General features: G+C 37.6%; 1 protein-coding gene across 1 annotated transcript; it reads right to left on the bottom strand.

Annotated features, from left to right (window-relative positions):
* Nucleotide 1: 1 nt before the first annotated feature.
* On the bottom strand, nucleotides 2-19,935 carry LOC106157556 (uncharacterized). Its single transcript, XM_013533235.2, has 11 exons — nucleotides 14,602-19,935; nucleotides 12,945-12,992; nucleotides 11,930-11,998; nucleotides 11,311-11,415; nucleotides 10,805-10,975; nucleotides 10,361-10,453; nucleotides 9,823-10,017; nucleotides 8,721-8,841; nucleotides 7,969-8,048; nucleotides 7,581-7,685; nucleotides 2-2,106 (listed from the first exon to the last, which is right to left on the bottom strand). The coding sequence occupies exons 1-11, from the start codon at nucleotides 19,933-19,935 to the stop codon at nucleotides 1,999-2,001; spliced, it is 6,429 nt and encodes a 2,142-aa protein (XP_013388689.2). The 3' UTR covers nucleotides 2-1,998.
* Nucleotides 19,936-21,219: the final 1,284 nt, after the last annotated feature.

The following is a 21,219-nucleotide window of genomic DNA, read 5'->3' as shown; positions in this document are numbered from 1 at the left end:
CTATAGAGAAAAAATTTATTCATATATTTTTATGTGACACTTGAAAGCCGTTCTATATCAAAAAGCTTTTTTCTTAGTCCATATATTTGTTGACCCAAATGCCCCTTGATTTCGGTGTATATTTTCTTAAGTCACAATAACATTAAGGAGGTCATCCCAGAGTTACCACGTGAAGCAACGAAGAGCTCAGGCAGATACATAACGTGTGCTACCAGCAGGAGAGGGAGTCCCAATTTTTACACCCATTTTTTTTTCTTTAGGCATGAGTAGAGACCAAAGGCAGATGAGCTGAAATTGGCCAATTAACTAAAATTCTCAGTCGTGTTAATATGGTTTATAGCCTCAGCCTGCAGGCCACCCTTTTGCATGGGTGTTTTATGTGAATTTTCATTTTCTGGATGCAATATCTGAGTAGTACAGTGCCCACCAAACAAAGATTCCTTGATATAAAATTGCCTTAGTTAGTTTTTGAAGAAAAACATATTTGGTATCAGCATTTTCTGTTGTTCATATTTTTTGGCATTAAAAAATGTCCACCAAATGTGGAAAAACCTCCAATTATAATAACATAGGACATAACATTAGCTTTTCCGAACAAAATTAAAATAAATAAATATACAGATAAATAAATAAAATGGAGGGCCTGTAAAATGAGATACATCAAAAAGGGTGGCCAAACTGAAATTTTACATAGCCAGGCTGCGAAACATGATAAGGCTAGCATCAATGTGTGACCCAGCAATTAGTTATAGTAGACACATTGATGATGAAACTGCTCATACCAAAAGATTACTGAGCATCAGAAGACTATCACCTAACCACTTAACTATACTTTGTCAGCTAGCAAGTTGTGACTGCTTACATGTTCTCCAAGGAAATAGCAAATCATTATGCAGTAAATGGTAACAAAATGTCCTGATCAAAATTGTGAAACTGGTATGATACAACATCGTCCGAATGGTTTTATCCAAATACAATTAAATTGCATTGTAGCATGATTTCAAATCTCAGTGCACAACCAGGATTTTAGCAGTTTTCCACAGGGGCTGTTGAACTGATGGGAATTAACAGGAATCCTACAACACATGTCTCCCCCATCCTTCTAGTTGCCCCTGAATTAAGTAACATCCTGATCTGTTGACCAATTAAAGCTGCTGGAATTACCCCAGCAATAACATTATCTAGCAGATATGAGCCCGTTAGGGCAATGAAACAAACTAGAAGCTGTTGTCTCTACTGATGCTTCATTAGGATATCACTGGCATTTATCTGCTGATTGCATTATTTGGAACAATAAATTATTTTTCCGGCAAGGTCTGTAGAGTATCCTTTTCTCTTCAAGTGTGACACATTTGCTGCCTGTCCAGCTTGTAGTTCCTCCAGAACAGGGGGCACAGTTACCGTGGTAACCAGCCCTTTTGAAAAGTGCGTAGAATTTCTAAGTCCTCCTTGAAGAACAGGACTTCATTTAGCAACTGCTGTCAAATTATTGTTTATTTGGAAAATCCAAGTCCAACAGTGTGATTAACTTCTGTTAAGTCTACAAAATTTATTCTTGTTACTCTAGGAACTTATATTGCAGTAGAAAAGAACATCCAGCAAACGTAGACCCAGAAAAAAATGGGAAAATTATTATCACTCTGGAGCTAGGAGAGGAAATAGGAAGCATATATTGTTTAATTCCTTTGGCTCTAGAACTGGGAGGGGAAACGGGTCACAAGGGTGTCATACAATTCCTTACGCTCTAGAACTGGGAGGGAAATTAGGTCACGTACATCCTGAAACCTCTGTAATAGGGCAATGTGAAGAGCACAACTCTGTCAAATGCTTTTGGCAAAGCCTTAAATGGTAGTGTCTTCTGGTCAGCTGCACTAGGCTGTTGGAAGATCTGATGATAAAGACCACATTAGAATGTCTGCCTCCTCATGGAATTAGATCACATTTAGATATAAAAAGAAAAACACTCTCGTCATACATTTTCTTCCTTCCTTAGTTTCCTCATGGCTTTACTAATGCATTTCTTGCAGTTTTTATTTTTTCTAGTCTCTTGCTGAGATGACTGTTCTGGTTCTGAAGTTCTTCCACAACATTTTGCGTTTCTCGAAGCTGCAATGAAACAGAAAAACTAAATTAAGAAAATATGAACATAACATTTTGAGTTTCTAAGAAAGTTGGATTTAACAATAAAATAAAAGCATTAGTCTTCTGTGGCTTGAATGTGTTTCCCCGAGCTGCAATCATAAAAAGAGAAGGCTGATGGAGAAGCCATAAATTTTCTTATCAGTGGCCATCACCCCATGATTTTCCCAGTCTGCATGTAATGAATAACCAGCAATTTCCAGCCTTAAAACAAAGAAAATATCAAGTACATATGAAAGAACTGTTAAGAACAAAAAGAAAATAATTTTTTCACACACTTAGGGAGTGATAAAAAAGGGAAAACTTATTTTCTTTACAACAAAAAGTTTACATTAACATAATCTCAATTTCTGTAAATATACATGAAGTATATATATATAAAGAAAATACTTTTAATAACTTTGAATTTAAATGAACCACATAAATTTAGTTCTAGGAGATCATCCATTGCAAAGGAGGGCATCTGTGATGTGGTTGAAACATGCATCAGTTTTCTATTGAACCAAGCAAGCCTCTACATTACTCAAGTCTGAACTGTTAGACAAGCTATCTTAGTAAGTGTTAACATAGACCCCATTCCCAGAGATTAGATCGATCCAACTAGATCGACCTAACTCCCTGGGGGGTTCACGCTAAATAGCTGTCAGCTGAGCGGGCACGAAAGTTAATTACCCCCTTACAGCTTGTAGTAGGCGGGACGGCCATTTAAGACAGATTATCTGACAGTAATCTAGTGAGACTCCCCACGAGGATAGATTGATCTAAAATCTATGGGAATGCACCCATAGTATACAAAAATCTAAACATTTTGGACCTCTTCATTATTCAATAGCACTTCAAATTCTTTGGGCAAGCAAATAGTTGTTTAACCAGATTATCTGTGATGCACCTCAGCCTAGTTAGGATTTAAATTGATTAAGTGCAGGATTTTAAACACACTTTATGTACATAAACCACTTCTTGTGAAGTTATCAGAGGGCATGGTAAACTTCTGTATCACATTTTAATAGATAAATGCCACTGATTTATGAGGCATAAAAAGAAACAAATTCACCACCTCCTGGTGAACCTTGCCACCCCATCAACAATCTTGACACAATTTTACACTGGAGTCAGTGTGAGAGTTGAGCTCTGAGGAATGGCAGCATTAGAAAAACTATTGCTTAGGTGTAAACCAAGGGTTTTTTAATTTTTACAGAGTAACAGTGAGTGTCTGGAAAGCTGACTGGCAAGTCCGAGAAAAAAAAAACTGTTTACCTCAGGAAAACTTGTTCCATATGAATTTTTCACATTAAAGTCTTACAGTGTGCATCATTCAATCTTTCAACATTAACCCTATTCAAGTGAAGATAAACTATACCATTAGTCTCTATCAGTTGTGTGCACACATGCTGACACACTATAAAATAATTTCCCACCCACAATATCTGGGGTACTGGATCCTTTGAAGACTTCATACACACACAGCCTTCCTCAAACATAAGAGCCAACGGTTAGTGGTGCAACAGTTACCAAACTTTTATACGGTGCTTCACAGAGATTAATTTTAACTGAAAACAACACCAAGACAATGTGAATTGATCACACAACATCAGCGGGCTAAATTTAAATTTGTTTGAAGAATGATAACCCATGTTTAGTATGGTGAATGGATATTACAACATATTTTTCAGTTTACCTTAATATGAAAAAGAACCAAAATTTTGTAAGTAACTATAATGAATTTTTTTTCAAATGCAACCTTTGCCACCAATCTTTTAAAATTTATTTACTGATAACACTCCTATTAAAAAATAATAATAATACAAAGACCTTGGTTATAATCTAGTTTAGTACTGTCATAACAATCAGTATTTATTCACTGCGAGGCAACCAAGGAAACCAAGTCCATGCAAGTTAAAACTACTGTGCTACCTGCTGTGGCACAATGGTGGTGCCACCATTTTGACTTCTGGTTCAAGTAACTGAAAACTGATGCACAAACCACTCAATACAAAAAAAAAAAAAAAAAGGAAGGGGGTTGGGGTGAAGGTAACAAACAAAACAAGGCAGCAAAGCTGTCAAATGTACAGACAAAAAGCAGGAAATAACTATGCATAAAATAGGCTACTGTCAATTCTGATGCAAAAGTACATTATGTTAAACTGCAAATTCAACATCAAATTTTAATTATGCTCAACAGGTAATACCAATGTAAGTAAAACGTGTAACAAGCATAAGGCTTCAGGCCCATGGGAGTTCAAGTTCACACTTTGAAAATGTATAACTTAAAGAAAAAGAAGCCAATTAGACTACTTTTCCAACCCAGGCTGCATTTTAGTCCTGTGTTTCTTTTTTTGAACATTTGGCAATCATAAGTAACATGGTTTTCCAATAATGGTCATCATGGCAGCAGCACCCATAATTGTTTTCTTCTATTCTGATGCAATATTACATATTGGTTAACAGCATAATGACCGTCAATTTTTAATAATAAAATATACGTATCATGGATTTTCAGAAAATGTGACTAGCATGGGTCTTCAAGCATGTAGAACTTCAAAGTCACACCTTGAAAATGCCAATATGTGAAATATGCTGAAAAGTGAAAAAAAAGCATAACTTCTACAATAATGGCCCGATCATGCTAATTTTCGAACTTGACCTGCGTTTTATTAATATTCATCAGCTCTGTAAATATAAAGCCCAAAAGTAAAACTGCCTTCCACTTATCATGTTTACAATGAAAGTGCAAGGCGCTGGTGACAGCGGTGAAGGCGCTGACGGCGAAGACAGACGCAGGTGATGGCAATATGTACAGACACATTTTTGACACATCTGTACATATTTACTGTACTGTTTGAGAACAGTAAGTGACATGGTTTTTCTTAAATGGTCATCATGGGAGCAGTGCCCAAAGTAGGTTTTTTTCAAATTTTGATGCAATATTACATAATGTTTAACAGCATAATGACCATCAATTTTTAATAATAAAATATTAGTATCATGGATATTCAGAAAATGTGACTAGCAAAGGTCTTCAGGCCCATGGAACTTCAAAGTCACAACTTGAAAATGCCAAAATGTAAATAAGACAGCACTGTTCTGAAATGTTTTTTTTCCCATTTTTAACAATTTTTAACATAAAACAAAATTAACAGTTTACTGCCATTTTTATATGATCAACTAAGAAAATTGATGAGATGGGAAAAATATCAATAAAGCAGTGTTAAATGTCCAATTTCTTCCATTCTGAGATTCTGAACATAGTGAATGATTGAATCTGACAAACTGCAATGATATGAGTTTATTTCCATTTTTGAAACTTCATTACACAATACACGATAACAAGTTTACCATCATTTTTACAAAATCAACTAACAATGTTGTAAAGATGCAGGAAATGTCAAACAAAAACTTTTACGTATCTTATTAGTTTAATAATGAGACTGTTAACATGCCTAAGAATTGAATCTGAGGAAATGTGAAAAATATGCTGAAAAGTGAAAAAACAGCATAACTTCTACAATAATGGCCCGATCATGCTGATTTTCGAACTTGACCTGCGTTTTATGAATATTCACCAGCTCTGTAAATATAATGCCAAAAAGTAAAACTGCCCTCCACTTATCGTGTTTACAAGGAAAGTGCACGGCATCGGCATCGGCATCGGCATCGCCATCGCCATCGGCATCGGCGACGACAGACGCAGGCGATGGCAATATGTACAGACACATCTGTGTCTGTACATAAAAATATTATTAACTTAAAGAATTAAATAATGCAATCAATGATATACAATGTTTCATCTTTACTGCTGCTGTCAATGATGATGCGGATCAGTTTGTCAGCAACAGTAGCAACATGCTCTGTTAATATGGCAGATCAGGCAAGCTGGGCCAGGAAGTAGGAAGAACGTTCCCCAATTACTCCAAACTTAACCCCAACCCCATAATTCAACCCCAACTGTATCTTAAAAACAAATCGACATAAAATGTAAAATACACACACTGTTTAAAAGACATTAAAAATGTTTTTGACAATTACAATTTTCCCATAAACAAAATGAAAATACCTGAAACCCAATATTTCCATTTTCACTAACAACTCATTTATTTGTTAAGTATCCAAAGATGCCCCATTAAAAGTAGTGTTACAAAGAGCACAGGAATGTAAGCACTGATCTGATTGGAGAAACCCGGACAACAATCTACATGCTCAGATCCAAACTGAGGCTTGAAAAAGGCTGTCACCAGAACAGTAGATTTACACTGAAGAAAAAAAAATCATGAGGTCCGTCCTTTTCCCTTCCAACCCCAGCCTGCAAACTAGATCTACCTACTGCATAATGCTATCATGGAACAAAAAACAATCTACCGTAAGGTAATAAAGAGAAGGAAAAAAACATGAGATGCAATTAAATAATGCATGTGCACAAGCATAAAAGATAATGGAAAACAAAACGCGAAACAGGACACCTCAGACAAAACGGGCCTCTCGCATTTTATCCAACCGTCTCTGCAAGGACTGATTGTGTTTCTGCAGGTGTTCCATATTTGACTGCGCATCTCGAAGCTAAAATAGAAAAATATGTCCCTCGTGGTGAAATAAAGCAAAAGGTGAAAGCAAGGTAAAGGACTGGTTCAATTAGGATACAGAATCATAATTATAAATAAATGTAGGAAATTTATAAATAAATGTAGGATTTCTTATTCCTCTTTTTGGTCAAATGGCTGAAACATTTCGATTAACTTATCAACTTAAAAAACTGAAAATATTTTCATCTTTATAAATTCAACAATGATTTTGGACATTTTTCATAGTTGACCATTAGCCAAATTGTCACATGCTAACTGAAGCCCATCAAGGAAAAAAACATGACGGGGAAAAAAAGCAAAACAAGAAAGGAGTACATAATGGCTTAAAACTGTGTTCCTAAAAAATGCAGCAGAAAACAGCTGAATCTGAATTTTATATTAATCAAATGAAAGAATTGTGAAGATGTTATGTCTACTGGATAATTTTTTGGATCTATTTTTAATATGTCTAGCGATAAAGAAGCAATCTGAAAGGTACATCTGTATACTAAAACTTCCATGTTAAAAATACCCCAGTTGGAATTACAATTTTATTTCAAGTACAGAGAGAGTTTAAGACAATTGTATCACAGGGTATTTCCCATGATATAACCTGTCCTCCCCCCCCCCTCCACAACATAAATTTTTATATTAGTGCCTTTAGCAACAAAAAAAATTAATTTTGAACTTTCTAAATCAAAGCAGATTCAGAATTGTCTGAACCAAAAGGGCCTTAATCACAAACTAATGCAGAAGATTGTAAAATACTTCTTGACATATTAGGACAAATCACTTCAGACATCTTCTCACACAACCCATACAAAGAGAGCAGGCTATGAGCAGTTCTTAGAAAACGTAGCAAGGAAACATGGCAGTTTTTCTCACCTCTCTTTGCAATTTCCTTTTCTCAGTTTTCAGTTCCTCTTCTGCCTTCTCTGCATTGTCTGCTGCAGCTTTGTACCTTTTAACTTGACTTTCTAACCTAATAACCTAATAGCAATAATAATAATAATAATACTTTAAATGGATTTGTGTTTAAAATCCCAGTTTAAATTGAAAGTTTTCTAGAAATAATTTCTACCCTGTTACTTAAATTATGTGACTTTTAAAAAATAAAATTAGAGACATTATACAATAATATTTTGTATTAAAGAACAGCATGGGTTTTTTTCTACAAGAAATGAGTTTGGCCACCATGCAAGACGAAAAATCAATATAAGACAATGTAATCTTCTAGCTATGGGCACTGCATGAGGTAAAGCTATCTACTTACGTTTCCTTCTAAAGCTGTAATATCTGCTTCTGCTTTTTGTAATTTAGCCTTGTGTTCCTGTACCTGTTTACTGGCCTCTCCTGAAGTGAAAAGCCGAAAATATCAATACGGAAATTACTCAAAACTTTTTAACATGAATTAAAAGTTCACTCACTTAAAAACCCCAGATGTCAAAAAAAAACCACACACCAAGACAAAATGAATCTCAGATTCAAGCATGGCCTGCTTGTATTTGAGATATATTATACTCAGCCCTTATGTTCTTGACTTAGTTTAAAACTAGAAGAGCACTCAGACAGCGCAGACCTCCACCAAGGAATTTAAATTTACAATTTGATAAACTGTGGTGGACGAGATCACGTTCATTGCACAGAGGATCAAGGTAATTTACTCTATCTCGCAATGGTGAAGAATCCGTTAAAAATCATTATTCAAAATTGCTGTTGGTGAGCAAATAGAGGTGAATTAAAACATGACCTCTTTGGGGAGGAATTTATCCGAAAAAAACTAGCACTGTTATGAAGCTCAGAAAAGGGACTTTATCTAACAGCACATTCAGAGCAGAAGTCTAACAGATCCCAGGGTCAAATATGGCCGACCCACTTGAACGCTTGTTGCGTAATTCCCTGGGAATCTATTCAGTGTCTAATCTGGATTTAAGCAGCAAGCTTTTCAGTGGGTCACCATATTTGATCCGCGGCTCTGTTAGTCTGCTGTTCTGATGGTGCTGTAAGTGGCCCGGGCCCACTCACGCTGGTACTGCTCCAAATGTTCATCACTAGGCCCATTCATCTGGGCTTTGTTTGGACTGTACTTAGCAGATAGAGAGTTCCTGTCTCTCTCCTCTTCAAGTTCTTGGCGTAGCCTTTTAACCTAATTTGCAGGGAAAAGTAAATTAATGAATAAAGAATAACAATTACAATGAACTTCATGCTCGCTATTCATGCCTGACTTGGAACTCGTACTACTAGTACTCTACATGGAGAATACACTTCAAAGCTCTTACAGAAAATGTAAATACAAATTTTAAGAAATCATGAGATGGAGCTCAAATGGTAATATCATCATAATTATATCAGTAATTGTGTTACACATGAAAATCTGCAACCTTTTATTACTGTTTAGAAAACCTAGTGAGTATTTTTTTTTTCTCTGAAGTTCATTCAGTTTTAACAATGCAGGACTTTTTCAAGCTTGTAATACACTGAGTAGACAGGCAGAGGTTCTATGCAGAAAATCTACCCACCCTTCCCAAATAAAAATATAAATAAATAAATAAATGACTGTACACGTTAATCGATCAAATAATTAATGTGCAATGTTATCAAAAAGTATATCTAACATTAGTCATTTTGTTGCAGTCTAATTTGAAGTAGGTCTGCCTAATGTGATTTAATCTACCAGGCTAAAGGCAACTTCTCCCCACTTCCACAGATTAAATGTATTAATAGCATTCCTATTACAAGCATTATCTGTCCATTTCTTTCTGCTATTTATTAAAGTTAATGAGTATGGGGCGCCACTGCAGCACACTTAAAACAACAATCAAGAAGGCTATATTTGATTAGTCCTAAATATACTGAATTAGTAAAGCTTCTATGTTACTATACTTAAGCTATTTGTTGATATTATATTCATGCTTTTAAATCACTATCAAAACATTTATTTCATATTAATAGGTATGTTTCTTTTATAATAATTTGGAAATGAAAAAACTCAGCTAAATTATCTAAACCCCAATACGACTTTCAAAAAAACTTGAAATGTGCTGTATTTCTGTAACCCTACTATCTTACAAATGGCCAGTGAGTAGACACAGTAAACACAGAAAAAAAAAAAAAGATTAAAACTTACTTGGTCTAATAACTCTTCTTTTTCTGAGGCTAACCTCCTAATTTTATCGTCTATTGAGCCTTCACCCAGTTTCTCCAGGATCTGTGCTGTGGCAGGGCTGACCAGCAGCGCTGAGAACCCTTTTTTACTGTCGAGATCTGCCGCGCTCAGCTCAGGTTCTCCTGCCTCTGGGGCGACCAGCACTAAACCATGCTCCTGATAGGGGGGAAAACATAAATATATTGGTGAATACATGCAGAAATTCATATAGTTATCTCAGGGAATGATAATGGGTGTGATTAATTGGCCCAGGAATAGATTTTTCAGTTTGTAAGTAGAAAAAAAAATTCTTAAAAATTTCATTATTAATTCTGCTGAATGAAGAAAGATGTCTTAGAAATCTCATAATAATTTCTAATGAAGTTTTAATGACAGTTATTTTATGTCTGCTTTGAGGCAAAAGAATCCGATATCCTTGTATCCCAAAGAGACAGTAAACTATGACATCTTAGCAAGGCTCTTATGATACTGCAAAGCATTTCCAATATTTCAGACTTACCTCTATAAGTTTATCTCTTTGCTCTAACTGTACTTTTAGAACAGCAAATTCCCTCTGTACTTCTTTAAAATCCCTTTTTTGCATGTCTAATTCCTAGCAAAAGAAAGAGCAATCAGCATTAAATATAAATTGGTTTTGACATACTTGACTTCAACAAGAACAACAGTTGAAAGATTTTTTGAAACCGTTCCTGAAGTGTAGTACTGGTTTTACTGTTAATTACATGTAATACTTCATAACTATAGTAGTTGCTAATGCTAAGTACATATCAATAAGTAATTAAGGGACGAAAGGAATAACATACCTTTAAAGAATTACATAAAGTAACCCTATTCTCTTTAGTGCAAGGCATTTTCATCCAAACCTAATAATCTATTTCCCCTATTTCTACCAAGCTAAAGCCAGACCCCCCCCCCCCAACCCTGCCTCAATTCCCTCACTCACTCTCGTCCTATCCTTGCACTCTCTCTGTGCCTCTGACATAGTTTCCTCCAGTTCCTCTACTTTATCTTTGAGCAGGTCCACCTCATAGACCAGGGCTTGTTTCTCGTTGTCCAGCTGAGCAGTTGTCATCATCGCCTTCTTGTATTTTTCTTCTAGCTCCGCTAGTGTGTTCTGAAATGGGACAGAAAACCTCAAATTTTGACTTCAATTTCAAAATTCGTTAATTTCATCAAAAAGGAGGCTTATTAACAGTGATGGCTGTCTATCTTCTTTTTTTTTACATTTACAATGAGGGTCTTTTTACATGATAGCAGATCATCTATTTGTCTGTTTGTTAGTGGGAAAAAAATTTTCGATTTTTTTTTCACAAATTTTAATAAAACCCTTTGGACAGATTAATTCAGACGTGAAAGAATTGACTAAGTTTCAACCAAATCAGGGTCTCCTTTCATTTCAAAATGCTTTTTAAATAGCAAGTATATAATTGCTAGATGTTATCACGGTACCTTTAAATCCCTCCTATCTTCCCTGGATGTGGACTCTGTAGAATCATCGCTGCCTCGGCGCGATCCAGAGTAACTGGATCCAGTAGAGATCATACGACTTGTGGTCTGATGGAGAGAAAAAATGGAAAAAAATTGTTAAAATATATTATATCTGAGACAGCGTAGCATCCTCCTCCTCCTTCTTCACACCAATATGTGGGGCCCCACTAGCATGTTAACAGGTTTTGACCAATAGGCTAAAAACTTGCTGACAAATTATAATTTGTGTCAAGCGGGTGATAATTTGGTAAAAACAACAAATGAGGACAATTTCCATTTCATAAGTCAGAGTTCAAAAAGATGAAAAAATGTTTTAATTTCCCAAGATACAACATGAAACTGAAGCAAAATGGGAATTACACCAGGCACGTCAATTTCACATAGTCAAAATTATATTCCTGGGTAAACGTCGAGGGTGTCCTCTTCGAGCCCGTAAGGGTCCAAAATAACCAATTTTAGCCCATGGCAAGTGTGTTCTATACTAGCGAGGTCCCAGTGTTAATGGTAGCTGGGGTTAGTAGACTGGTCCACTACATCTCATGCCAGCTACGATACAGGCAAGTATCAGGCGTGATCTTACTTTAGACTCCACGGGACTGCTGCTGCGACCAGCTCCTTGCTTGCTGGACGACCCCATTCTACTAGTGGACTGTTGGAGTGGACGGTGGTCAGAGAGAAATAGAAAGGGTTGGTTAGCTAATGAAATGACGACCAAGATAGTTCATCTATTTTCTTTATGGGTGTGCTGATTAAAAAATTGGTTACCCTAAAGTTTAAGGGACTGTTGAATCACAATTGTAAGATGAGAAAATAAACCTAGAATTACTCTTCTAAGTGTTGTGTACAAGTCAGTTGGTTAACGTCATACTTATTATCTAATATTTCAAAAGGGCGAGAGTGTATGTCATGCTGATTTTGGTGCACTAAATTCTGGAAGGAGGTTTTTGCCACCTAGGCCATGGTGTGCTTAAGTGCTAGATACATCATTTTTTGTGACAGGGACAAAAACCAGAGGCTAAAAAGTCAAGTTGGTGCCTTTATGCAACTGAAAGATGAGGTTTAAAATTGCGAGGGTTATGTAATGGAGGTGCCGCTTTCACTATAACATTGGCATATTATGACAAATAATGGTAAAAGTAGAAATATTCTGAATTTACAGGCTTTCAAAGTAAACTTGGCATATCATGACAAATAGAGGTAAAAGTAGAAATATTCTGAATTTACAGGCTTTCAAGGTAAACTTGTGAATGGCCTACAGACACAATAATATTTTGTTTAGTGGCACAATTTGGACCATTATTTGCTGTTTATTTTGGTTTGCAGATGGGTTTTGGAATTATTCTGTATCCTATTTGAGTTCAGGGGTCACAATTTTAAGACTGAAATAAAATACATTTATGAGTACAACAGTGCTGGCGATTAAAATCAATTGAAATAGTAAAAACAGACTCGAGTTACTGTGTGTGTGTGTGTGTGTGTGTGTGTGTGTGTGTGTGTGTGTGTGTGTTAATCCTAAGACATTAATATATACACAATCCACTTAAAATGAAGGAGACTAACAAAACTGGGCTTCAAACAGAAGAACCTATACTCACAGTATGTTGACTTTTCAGTTCAAAATGTTTGTCTTGTTTTTCTTCAGACTGGAAAGAAACACAAACATAGGGTTAATCACAAATACTGGATTTTCTTTGGCAGCAACATAACACTGTCAGACAGAATTTTCAATTACAAAAATACTAACAGAAAACAAACATGCTAATACCAAGTGAGGCAAATTACATATACATTTTCATTAATTTCCTGCTTTTAAAATTAAACGCTGAAGTGAACCAAAGGAATCCTGTTCTGAAATAAACAATTCTGCTTGAAAAGAAAAATTCTTAGGACAAAAACAATACTTGTTAAAGCAAAGCTGTACCTAAAGCCAATTTAGCACTAATTCTGCCCTTCTTCCTTTAGAACCCAATTATCCTTACATTTCTAAACAAAAGCTGTTCTTACATTTCTAAACAAAAGCTTAAGTTACTGGATACCCCAGTGCCAGAGTAGAGCACTACTGTATTATTATACTGAATTCACTACTTTCAAAGTTAAAAAATAGAAATTCATGAATCATGTCACCACTCTGAGTAATTAGTTACTTAAATCTTTCTGCCAACATTAAGTAAGTCTCTCGACCCCCCACCCCCCAAAAAATAAATAATTAACTAAACCTTAATTCCAGTTATTACATAAATAAGGATACAATAATATACAGTCTTAAGAAACCTTGTCTGAACGAACAGTCTTATATATACATTTGACAACCTTAGCAGTTTAAAAACATAGTCGCATAAAAATCTCACACGCATACGTGCATTCATAACCGTGAGGGCTTCAAGTTAAATGGGCACACATTTAATGTCATTGCAATCACACCACCATTTCAAAAATTATTACAACTAGCTGTTTACAAATGGATCTCACAAAATCTTCAGAAAAAAGGAACAAGATTCTAACACACACCCTTCTTAGTCAGATCTGACACAGTTGTTCACACAGGACTCTCATATCTGGTGCCAGATGTTGTCATCATGATTCACCCTCAACATGCAATTTATGTAGCATGGAACTCAGATCTTCAACCAAAATAATTATTTGCAATAACATTACTGGATAGAATTTCTCCTTGTTTTGTTTTCTTTCAATGATTTATGTGTATTGCTTATTAATTAAAAGGTGGCTTATGTGTACCCTCTCTTCCTCATTCCTTCATTTCTCCTCTTTTTTCTTTCTTTATGAGAAAAAAAACTTTTTTGCAGCATATCCTTTTTTTTGGGGGGGGGGGGGGGGTTATTCTTATTTCTACCAATTATCAATTTTTCCTGATCATATCCATTTTTTCTAGTGAAGGGACATGTACTGACCATTAAAAAATTTAAGTAGTTTCATGATGTCTAAAGGTTACTAAGGCAGGTGTCAGGCTGCACTTCAAACTGCCTGTCAATCAAAACACTTTATATATGTCAATAGAAAGCTTTTTTCCCTTTGAAAGGGAAACTAATTTTTGAGCTCACCTTCCATACCTGCGATTCTAAAGTCTACTTATATACAAAATGAAAAAACACAAAAGAAAGGAAATGATATGTAAAAGCTTTTCTCTCTTCAGAAGATTACTGTAACTATTTACCCAGCTCACCTACTAATAACCTGCATTTTAGAAGCCTACTCATAAACATATAAAAATGTATAAATTGATACAAATCCTACCTGCCACTCCACATCGCTATCTGCATATTCACATGGCGTGCTCCGCCCACTGGAGGCCAAAGAACGAACGTCCCCATGACAAAACTCATCTTCGAGTCGAACCCTTAACAATTTCTTCCAATCAAATATTGGGGATAAATACGAAAGGTATGTCTCAGACTCGCCTCCTGGGTCCTGACGTAGTTTTGGCTTTTTGTTTTTGAAACGGGGGCTAGAACAACCAGAAAGAACCTCCACAAATTCTTTATGCTCTGATAGCAGCGTGTCACTCAAATTACTACCATTGTAATGTGCCAATTCTGATTCTGTATCCTTGGATATATTATCTGGTGGTTTAGATCTTGGTGGTTTTGGCGGTGGGGAGAACAGGGATTCTTCACCTTTTTGGTATTCATGTTTGCTATATACTTCAGTTTCTTTTGACCTCGTTTCAGACCGACCATGAATTATCTGATTCTCCTCAATGTCTTCGTCATCTTTCTGCAGCATTGTGGTTTCGCACTGTCCATCTTCTTGATTGACCCAACTCTGTGGGGAATCTATACCCATCTGTGAATGTTCATCCGCTTCATCACCTTCCATTTCAGTTCTCACCATACAATAGCTAACATAACGACAATCAGCATTTGCATCTTTGACTTCACAACCATCGTCTCTCATAGGATCCCCATACTCCATTATCTTGTCTGAGTCACCTTCAATGGAAATAACAGTCCTACCTAGTTTCTCCCCACTTTCCCCAGATGTAGCATTCCATCTACTCATGCTTGACACATCAAGTGGAAATTGAGCATTTAAGGCCGTTTTTGTTTTATAAGAATCTTTTATCTTTGAGGCTGGCAATGACTCAAACTTTGAAGAATTTTTTTTCTCGTTTGGATCCTTCCTGGCAGTGTTCCGTACAGCAGGTGGAAAGTTAATATAAATTTCAACAGTGTTGTCTTCTTCAACTGAATCAGACTGACCAACTTCCTCCTCTTCTGCAGTTATTCCTTTCCCCTTGTTATCTTCACAGGGTTCTAAGGTCTCTGATGTCTTACCATTTAACTCTAAGCCAGAGCACCCACCAACATTAAGCACCCGATTAGGTGAAATGACTCCTGGCGTGGACGCAGAGCATGGCAATGTCTTTTGATTTGGTTTTCCATCTGTTACACCAACAACACGTGTGACACTGATCACTGCATCCTCATTACCATAACTAGGTGATGTGAGTTTGTTATGAAATCCATCCTTGTATTCGTGACTGCTGGGAACGTAATGTGGGGCGACAGCTTGTGTCTTGGTGCTCTTTTCCGTCATCACTGCCACAGAAGGTGATGTTGGCTTGAAATTAATGTTCTCCTCTTTATCATTAGAACCACCAGAGATTGGCTGGTATTTGTCATAATAATCACCATTAAAACACTCAGTGGCAGCTCCAGTTTGCATGTTCATTTCAGTGTGGTAAATGGGAGGGGCATACAAATCATGTGAACTACTATAGGGGTCACCACCTGTCTCCTCACCCAGACAATTACGGTTGCCATGCGGTCTTTCATCTAAACTGTTAAGGTCATCATGTGGTTTGCCATCTGAACAATAGGTGTCACCAGCAGTCACATTCACAACAGTGCCCTTGGGAGGATAACCTGTCTCTTTGGAGAGCTGGTAATTATCAGCATTTTGCCTTTGCCTGGTATCATTGCATACAGATAAATTTTCTGGGTTGTCTCCACTGACCAGAATTAATGATGTGTCTTTCACATACATTCCTGATCTTCTGTTGTCACACTGCGCCTTCACAGCACTTTTCAATTCTCTGTCAAGGGATTCCCCTCTGGCTCCTGTCTCCATTTTCCATGTCTCACTACCCACAGCCTCAACTGTCAATCCAGTATTGGTATCTCCCGGCTTGCCTGCTGTTTTCTCTATATCAGATGTAGGCGAGGTTGGATTTGATAGAGTGAGAAGAAAAAGACGTCCTTTTTTACTCTGATGGTCAATTTGACCAGTAGAATTAGGTTGACTGTCTGATATGGACAGTGATAAATGTAAATCACTGTGGTATGATAGCCTTCTTGGGGAATTAGTCCCATCTTCATCTACTTCTCTCTCCTGGCTCTGAGCTTCCAAATATGGCAGTTCTCGAGTCCCAATTCCATCCCCCATTTCATCGTGTATAATTTCTCTGTCCGGTTTCTTCCATTTGTTCACAGTGGCATAAATCGCATCAGCCCCTTCATCTTTCCGAGCATAACGGTTCTCAGAACCCCAATCATCAACAGAGTGTGCTCTTTTGTCTTCATATAAACCATCTTCAACTCTGGTATAACTGGACTCCTCCTCCCTGGAATAAGCATCTATGCTAGCATAATTGCCATCATTCGTTCCAGGAAACCTGGCAGGAGAGTGCAGATCAGCATCTTGCATGGAATACACAGCACCACAACTTCCATGCCTCTGATCAGTGTTATCATTCCCCCAGATGACCCTTGTCTCAGGATAGGCTGATGTCAAATTAAGCTCGCTGCGAAAGTCAATATGGCCATCAGACATTCTTGGTGGGTTGAATTCTGCACTTACTGACCCTGGGAATAGGTACTTCTCTTCCAAGTGGTCATATCTATAATCATCCTGGTATCTCACCCCCTTATGCCCAGTGTAATTCAGACCTTGGTCGCCTGGATAGACAACTCTCTGATCTCTTACAGCACTGTCCCGGTTCTCTCTTTGTGACCAAAATGAATCTTCTCTTCGAGGATAATCACATTCAAAATATTCTGGGTATCTGTCCAATTTCTGACAGGGACTACATATTTCTTGACTGGAGCCAACTTGTGCATCATAGCCCTCATGATGATTATACGGGACATCAGAGTATAGGAAGTCATCTGCCCTCTGTTTGCTATCACTGTACCTTACATGAGCTGGTGGCGAGGGGTACTGGGTTAACTTACCATCATGTTTATATCGCCATGTATCCTCAGAGTCTACTGGTGAAATGTTCTTTGCTCGTGCCATTTCAACATCTTTCCATATTGCCTGCTCTTTTCCCTGATAATCAGAGGAATGCTTAAATTTTTGATAAGGGTGATCCTGCCATGCTAAATGTTTTCTTTCATTGCCCCAATAATGGTCATAACGGTCATGCAAAGGAGGTGAGTGCAAACGCCGATTTTTGGGTAAACCGTTGGAATAACCTGGACCTTGAAATCCATCAGAATGTTGACGCCACTTATCTTGGGCCTGTCTGCAGTTATAATAACCCTCAAAATTCCTGTGGGATCTCGAGCCACTAGACCATGAATTGGATATGGCGGCAAAATTATCTCTCCTTGCACTGGCCCCTGGGTCTCCAGGGTGGTGCTGGTGGTGCTGTTTCCCATTCGAAATGGAGCTGTCATCTGAGCTGACGGTGTTCCCCATGACAGTGTCACCAGTGGCTGTTGACGACCCACTGTCTGACTGCTCGGACTGATCTGTGTTTATGCTGGCCTGGGGAATGCTGTTGTGTGGCACAGATTCTGTCACTGGTGGTGGTGGTGGTGGTGGGGCTGTCACGATATAATTTACAACTGAAACTGGGGAATGGAGTTTTAATTTTTCTGGTTGTTTCTTAAAACTAAAATCACCTTTGTTTTGTGGTGAAGACGAAGGAGAAGAATGGTTTGGGCTCCAATGAGTTTTCTTAGCCAATTTTTTCTTTAGTTGGGACACAACAGAATCAGTAACATCAGTCTTTGATGCTTGCTCAAATAGTGAGGCTTTTGCTTTGACAGAATTGCCATATGCCTGCTTAGTCTTACTGTCACTGGCTGACTTCACATCTGGTCCTGTATTGGCTGTCTTATTGTCCTCTTGGGTTTCCTTTGTCTTTGTTCCAATTATATTCAGTTTTTTGGCCGATTCAGAATCCTCGATTTTTGCACTGAATTTTCCAACTTCTCTGGCCAGATATTTCTCAGTCTTGCCTCCCCATTTTGAGGTACCTTTGGTTTGGCTAATTATAAAACCATCATCATTTTGGGCATATTTTTCTTTCTCATCACCAGACCCATGTCTGTGATTTTGCTCAGGTGCCTTGGTGCTACAAACAGTGATATTACTGAGAGCAGTTACAAGTCTCTCATCTGACTTCCCCTGTGTTTGGTGCTTTTTTCTGTTGGTATCTTTATCAACTGCATCACCCCTTATAATAACACTACAGGCAGGCGGTGAGTGTAATGACTTCTGGGTTCCTGAAAAATATTGCACTGAAGTGTTTTCTCTACAAGGTTCTTGCCCAGTGCTGGGATCCTCATCTTCTGAAACACTTGATTTCTGTGGTAGCAGAGATAGATCTTTCTTTGCGCATATTTCTCCAGAGTCTACCTTTATTTTGAAAGGTGTCAGAGGTGTGTCACGGCTTGTGTAAATTGGATCATCAAAGGTATTTTTACGTGTAATATCACCAACTCTGCTTTTTAAATTTCCACTGACGTCTTTCTGGGGAATCTCGTCCTTTTTAACATCTCTTGTATTTCTGTGGTATTTCCAGTCTCCAAAAGAAGCAGAATTATCCCCGTCGAAGTGAACTGCCTTCTCTTGCAGTTGATATTTATGTGACAGCCCTTTTTTTGATCCTGAGGAGCTCCTCTGCTTGCTTAAGCCACCACCAGGACTGAGCAAAACAAAAATCTTTTCAGCCCGACTTCCAATCCTGTTGCTACCCACATGACCCTCCTGTAGCTGCTTCATGCGCTGCAGCACTATTCCTGTTGGAACAGCAAAAACCCGATCCATCTCAGGGTCCTTACTCAGGAGCCCAGTGCCTTGTTTGTGTATATCTATTCCCTGGTATGTTTGTGTAGAGTGAGGTATGAACTTGTGGCTATGTACAGAATGTTTGTGCTTGTCACTCCCTCCTGTCTGCTGTTCTGATCTCTGCTCAGGTTTCTCAGTGTTTATACAAGAACCTGGCTGATTATTTTTGTTGTCATAGGTCTCTGTTTCTTTCACCTTAGAGCAAGATGTGATTGCAGTGGTTTGCTGATTAATTCTGCCCTTCGATGTCAACTTGGCACCAGAAACAACTTCAGTGCTTGGTAAACTATTTTTGCTGTCAAACATGAGCTTTTTCACTCCCTTTAAGTGACGAACTTTAGTATCTTGCTGATTATTTTTGCTATCAAAATTTTCTTTTTCTCCTTCCTTTGAGCTGGAGCTCGTTACAGTATTTGGGGTATTGTTTTTGCTTTGATACATTTTATTCTCTTCTGAGCCAGATGTGATATTCTTGACATGCTTGTTAAGACCAGCAACAATGACAGCGTTACAAGCAATTCCAAATGAACCTTGATGACCTCTTTCCATTTTCTCTGAAATAACTCTACACTTATCTCATTTGAGATCAAGCATTCAGTATATTTATTTTACTAATGACTGGATTTGATAATTACGTCTTTGCTTTCCAAAAAATTACAGAATTGCAAAAATATCCCAGGTGTCCTCTTTGTGAACCTCCTTTGCTCAGAGTCCAGAAATCTCTGTAGAGGTCACTTAATGGTGAAGTTATCACTTGTAATATAAGTGTTATTAGCATTAATGACACCAATTCAGCTGACCTCTGACATTTTCTCTCCACTTTTTCCGACCTGGTGGTTGAAAAATTAACTAAGAGCCATGCTGAGGTTTGTCTGATTGGTAAAAACAGCACTTAAGCTCCGTCCAGGAGAAACAAAATCCTAATTTCCTAAATGATGTTTATGTAATTATGCCTTGTTCCCTTCTCCGATCAGCTTTTAATTGAAACAATTTTCCACAAATCTTGCGATAATGTATCAAAATAGTTTGCCCAATTTCTCGATGCCCTTCTCAGGTCTCTGCTGGGCACTTGGGAACACAGGCCACTGCCAAACATTCCATCATTTTCTGTAATAATCACTACACTGTTTAATTTTCTACTTGGCAATGAAATGATAGGGAAAGAGAAAAACTTTGCTGTTACTTTTCTCTCACATTTTATGTGTATGCCTCTGATCCACAGTGCAATTACCTCTGCACTACCAGCAATATTGGAAGCAATGCAGGTTGTTATGTCATAATTGATTCTGCTCCTTGACTGCTGTGCATGTAGATTGTCATTAATTAATGATCAGGCTACCAGGCCCTTGCTCTGATATAGCCCTGCTCTGTCCAGTTAGGAGATGAGACTTTCCAAGCCTTGTGATATATGTCCAAACATCCAGTGAACAAAAAAATTTAAATTTACTATTTTTCATTCCCTAAGGATGAGAATATGTCTGTCTCCAGGATTCTGTGTATAGTTATCAACCTAAGTAACGGAATATAAAATAATGCTAATATCTTGTATCCAGTTCTCTAGTATTCTTGTTTTCTGTTCCACCCATTCTCTAGGATATTCACTATTGTCACATCATATGTCCCCAGGTATCAAAGTGTTTCTCTCAGAATCCCTAGAAAACACATCTGGATGCTCTTTTTGTTAAAGAATCCCATCAGAGAAGCCTCTCAGAACTCCATCCCCTGGAGTGACTGTGTGTCCTGCGGTCTTGCCATCTGGTCCTTTCCCCCATTAACTCATTATATCTTTAACCACAGATCTATCTTCAGTTTTTTTCCCACTCAGTTGACAAT

The sequence above is a fragment of the Lingula anatina genome, chromosome 5, assembly GCF_051362555.1.
Source record: "Lingula anatina isolate TDL-2025a chromosome 5, LinAna3.0, whole genome shotgun sequence".
Lineage (NCBI taxonomy): Eukaryota > Metazoa > Brachiopoda > Lingulata > Lingulida > Lingulidae > Lingula > Lingula anatina.
This window is presented reverse-complemented; position numbering and strand designations above follow the sequence as displayed.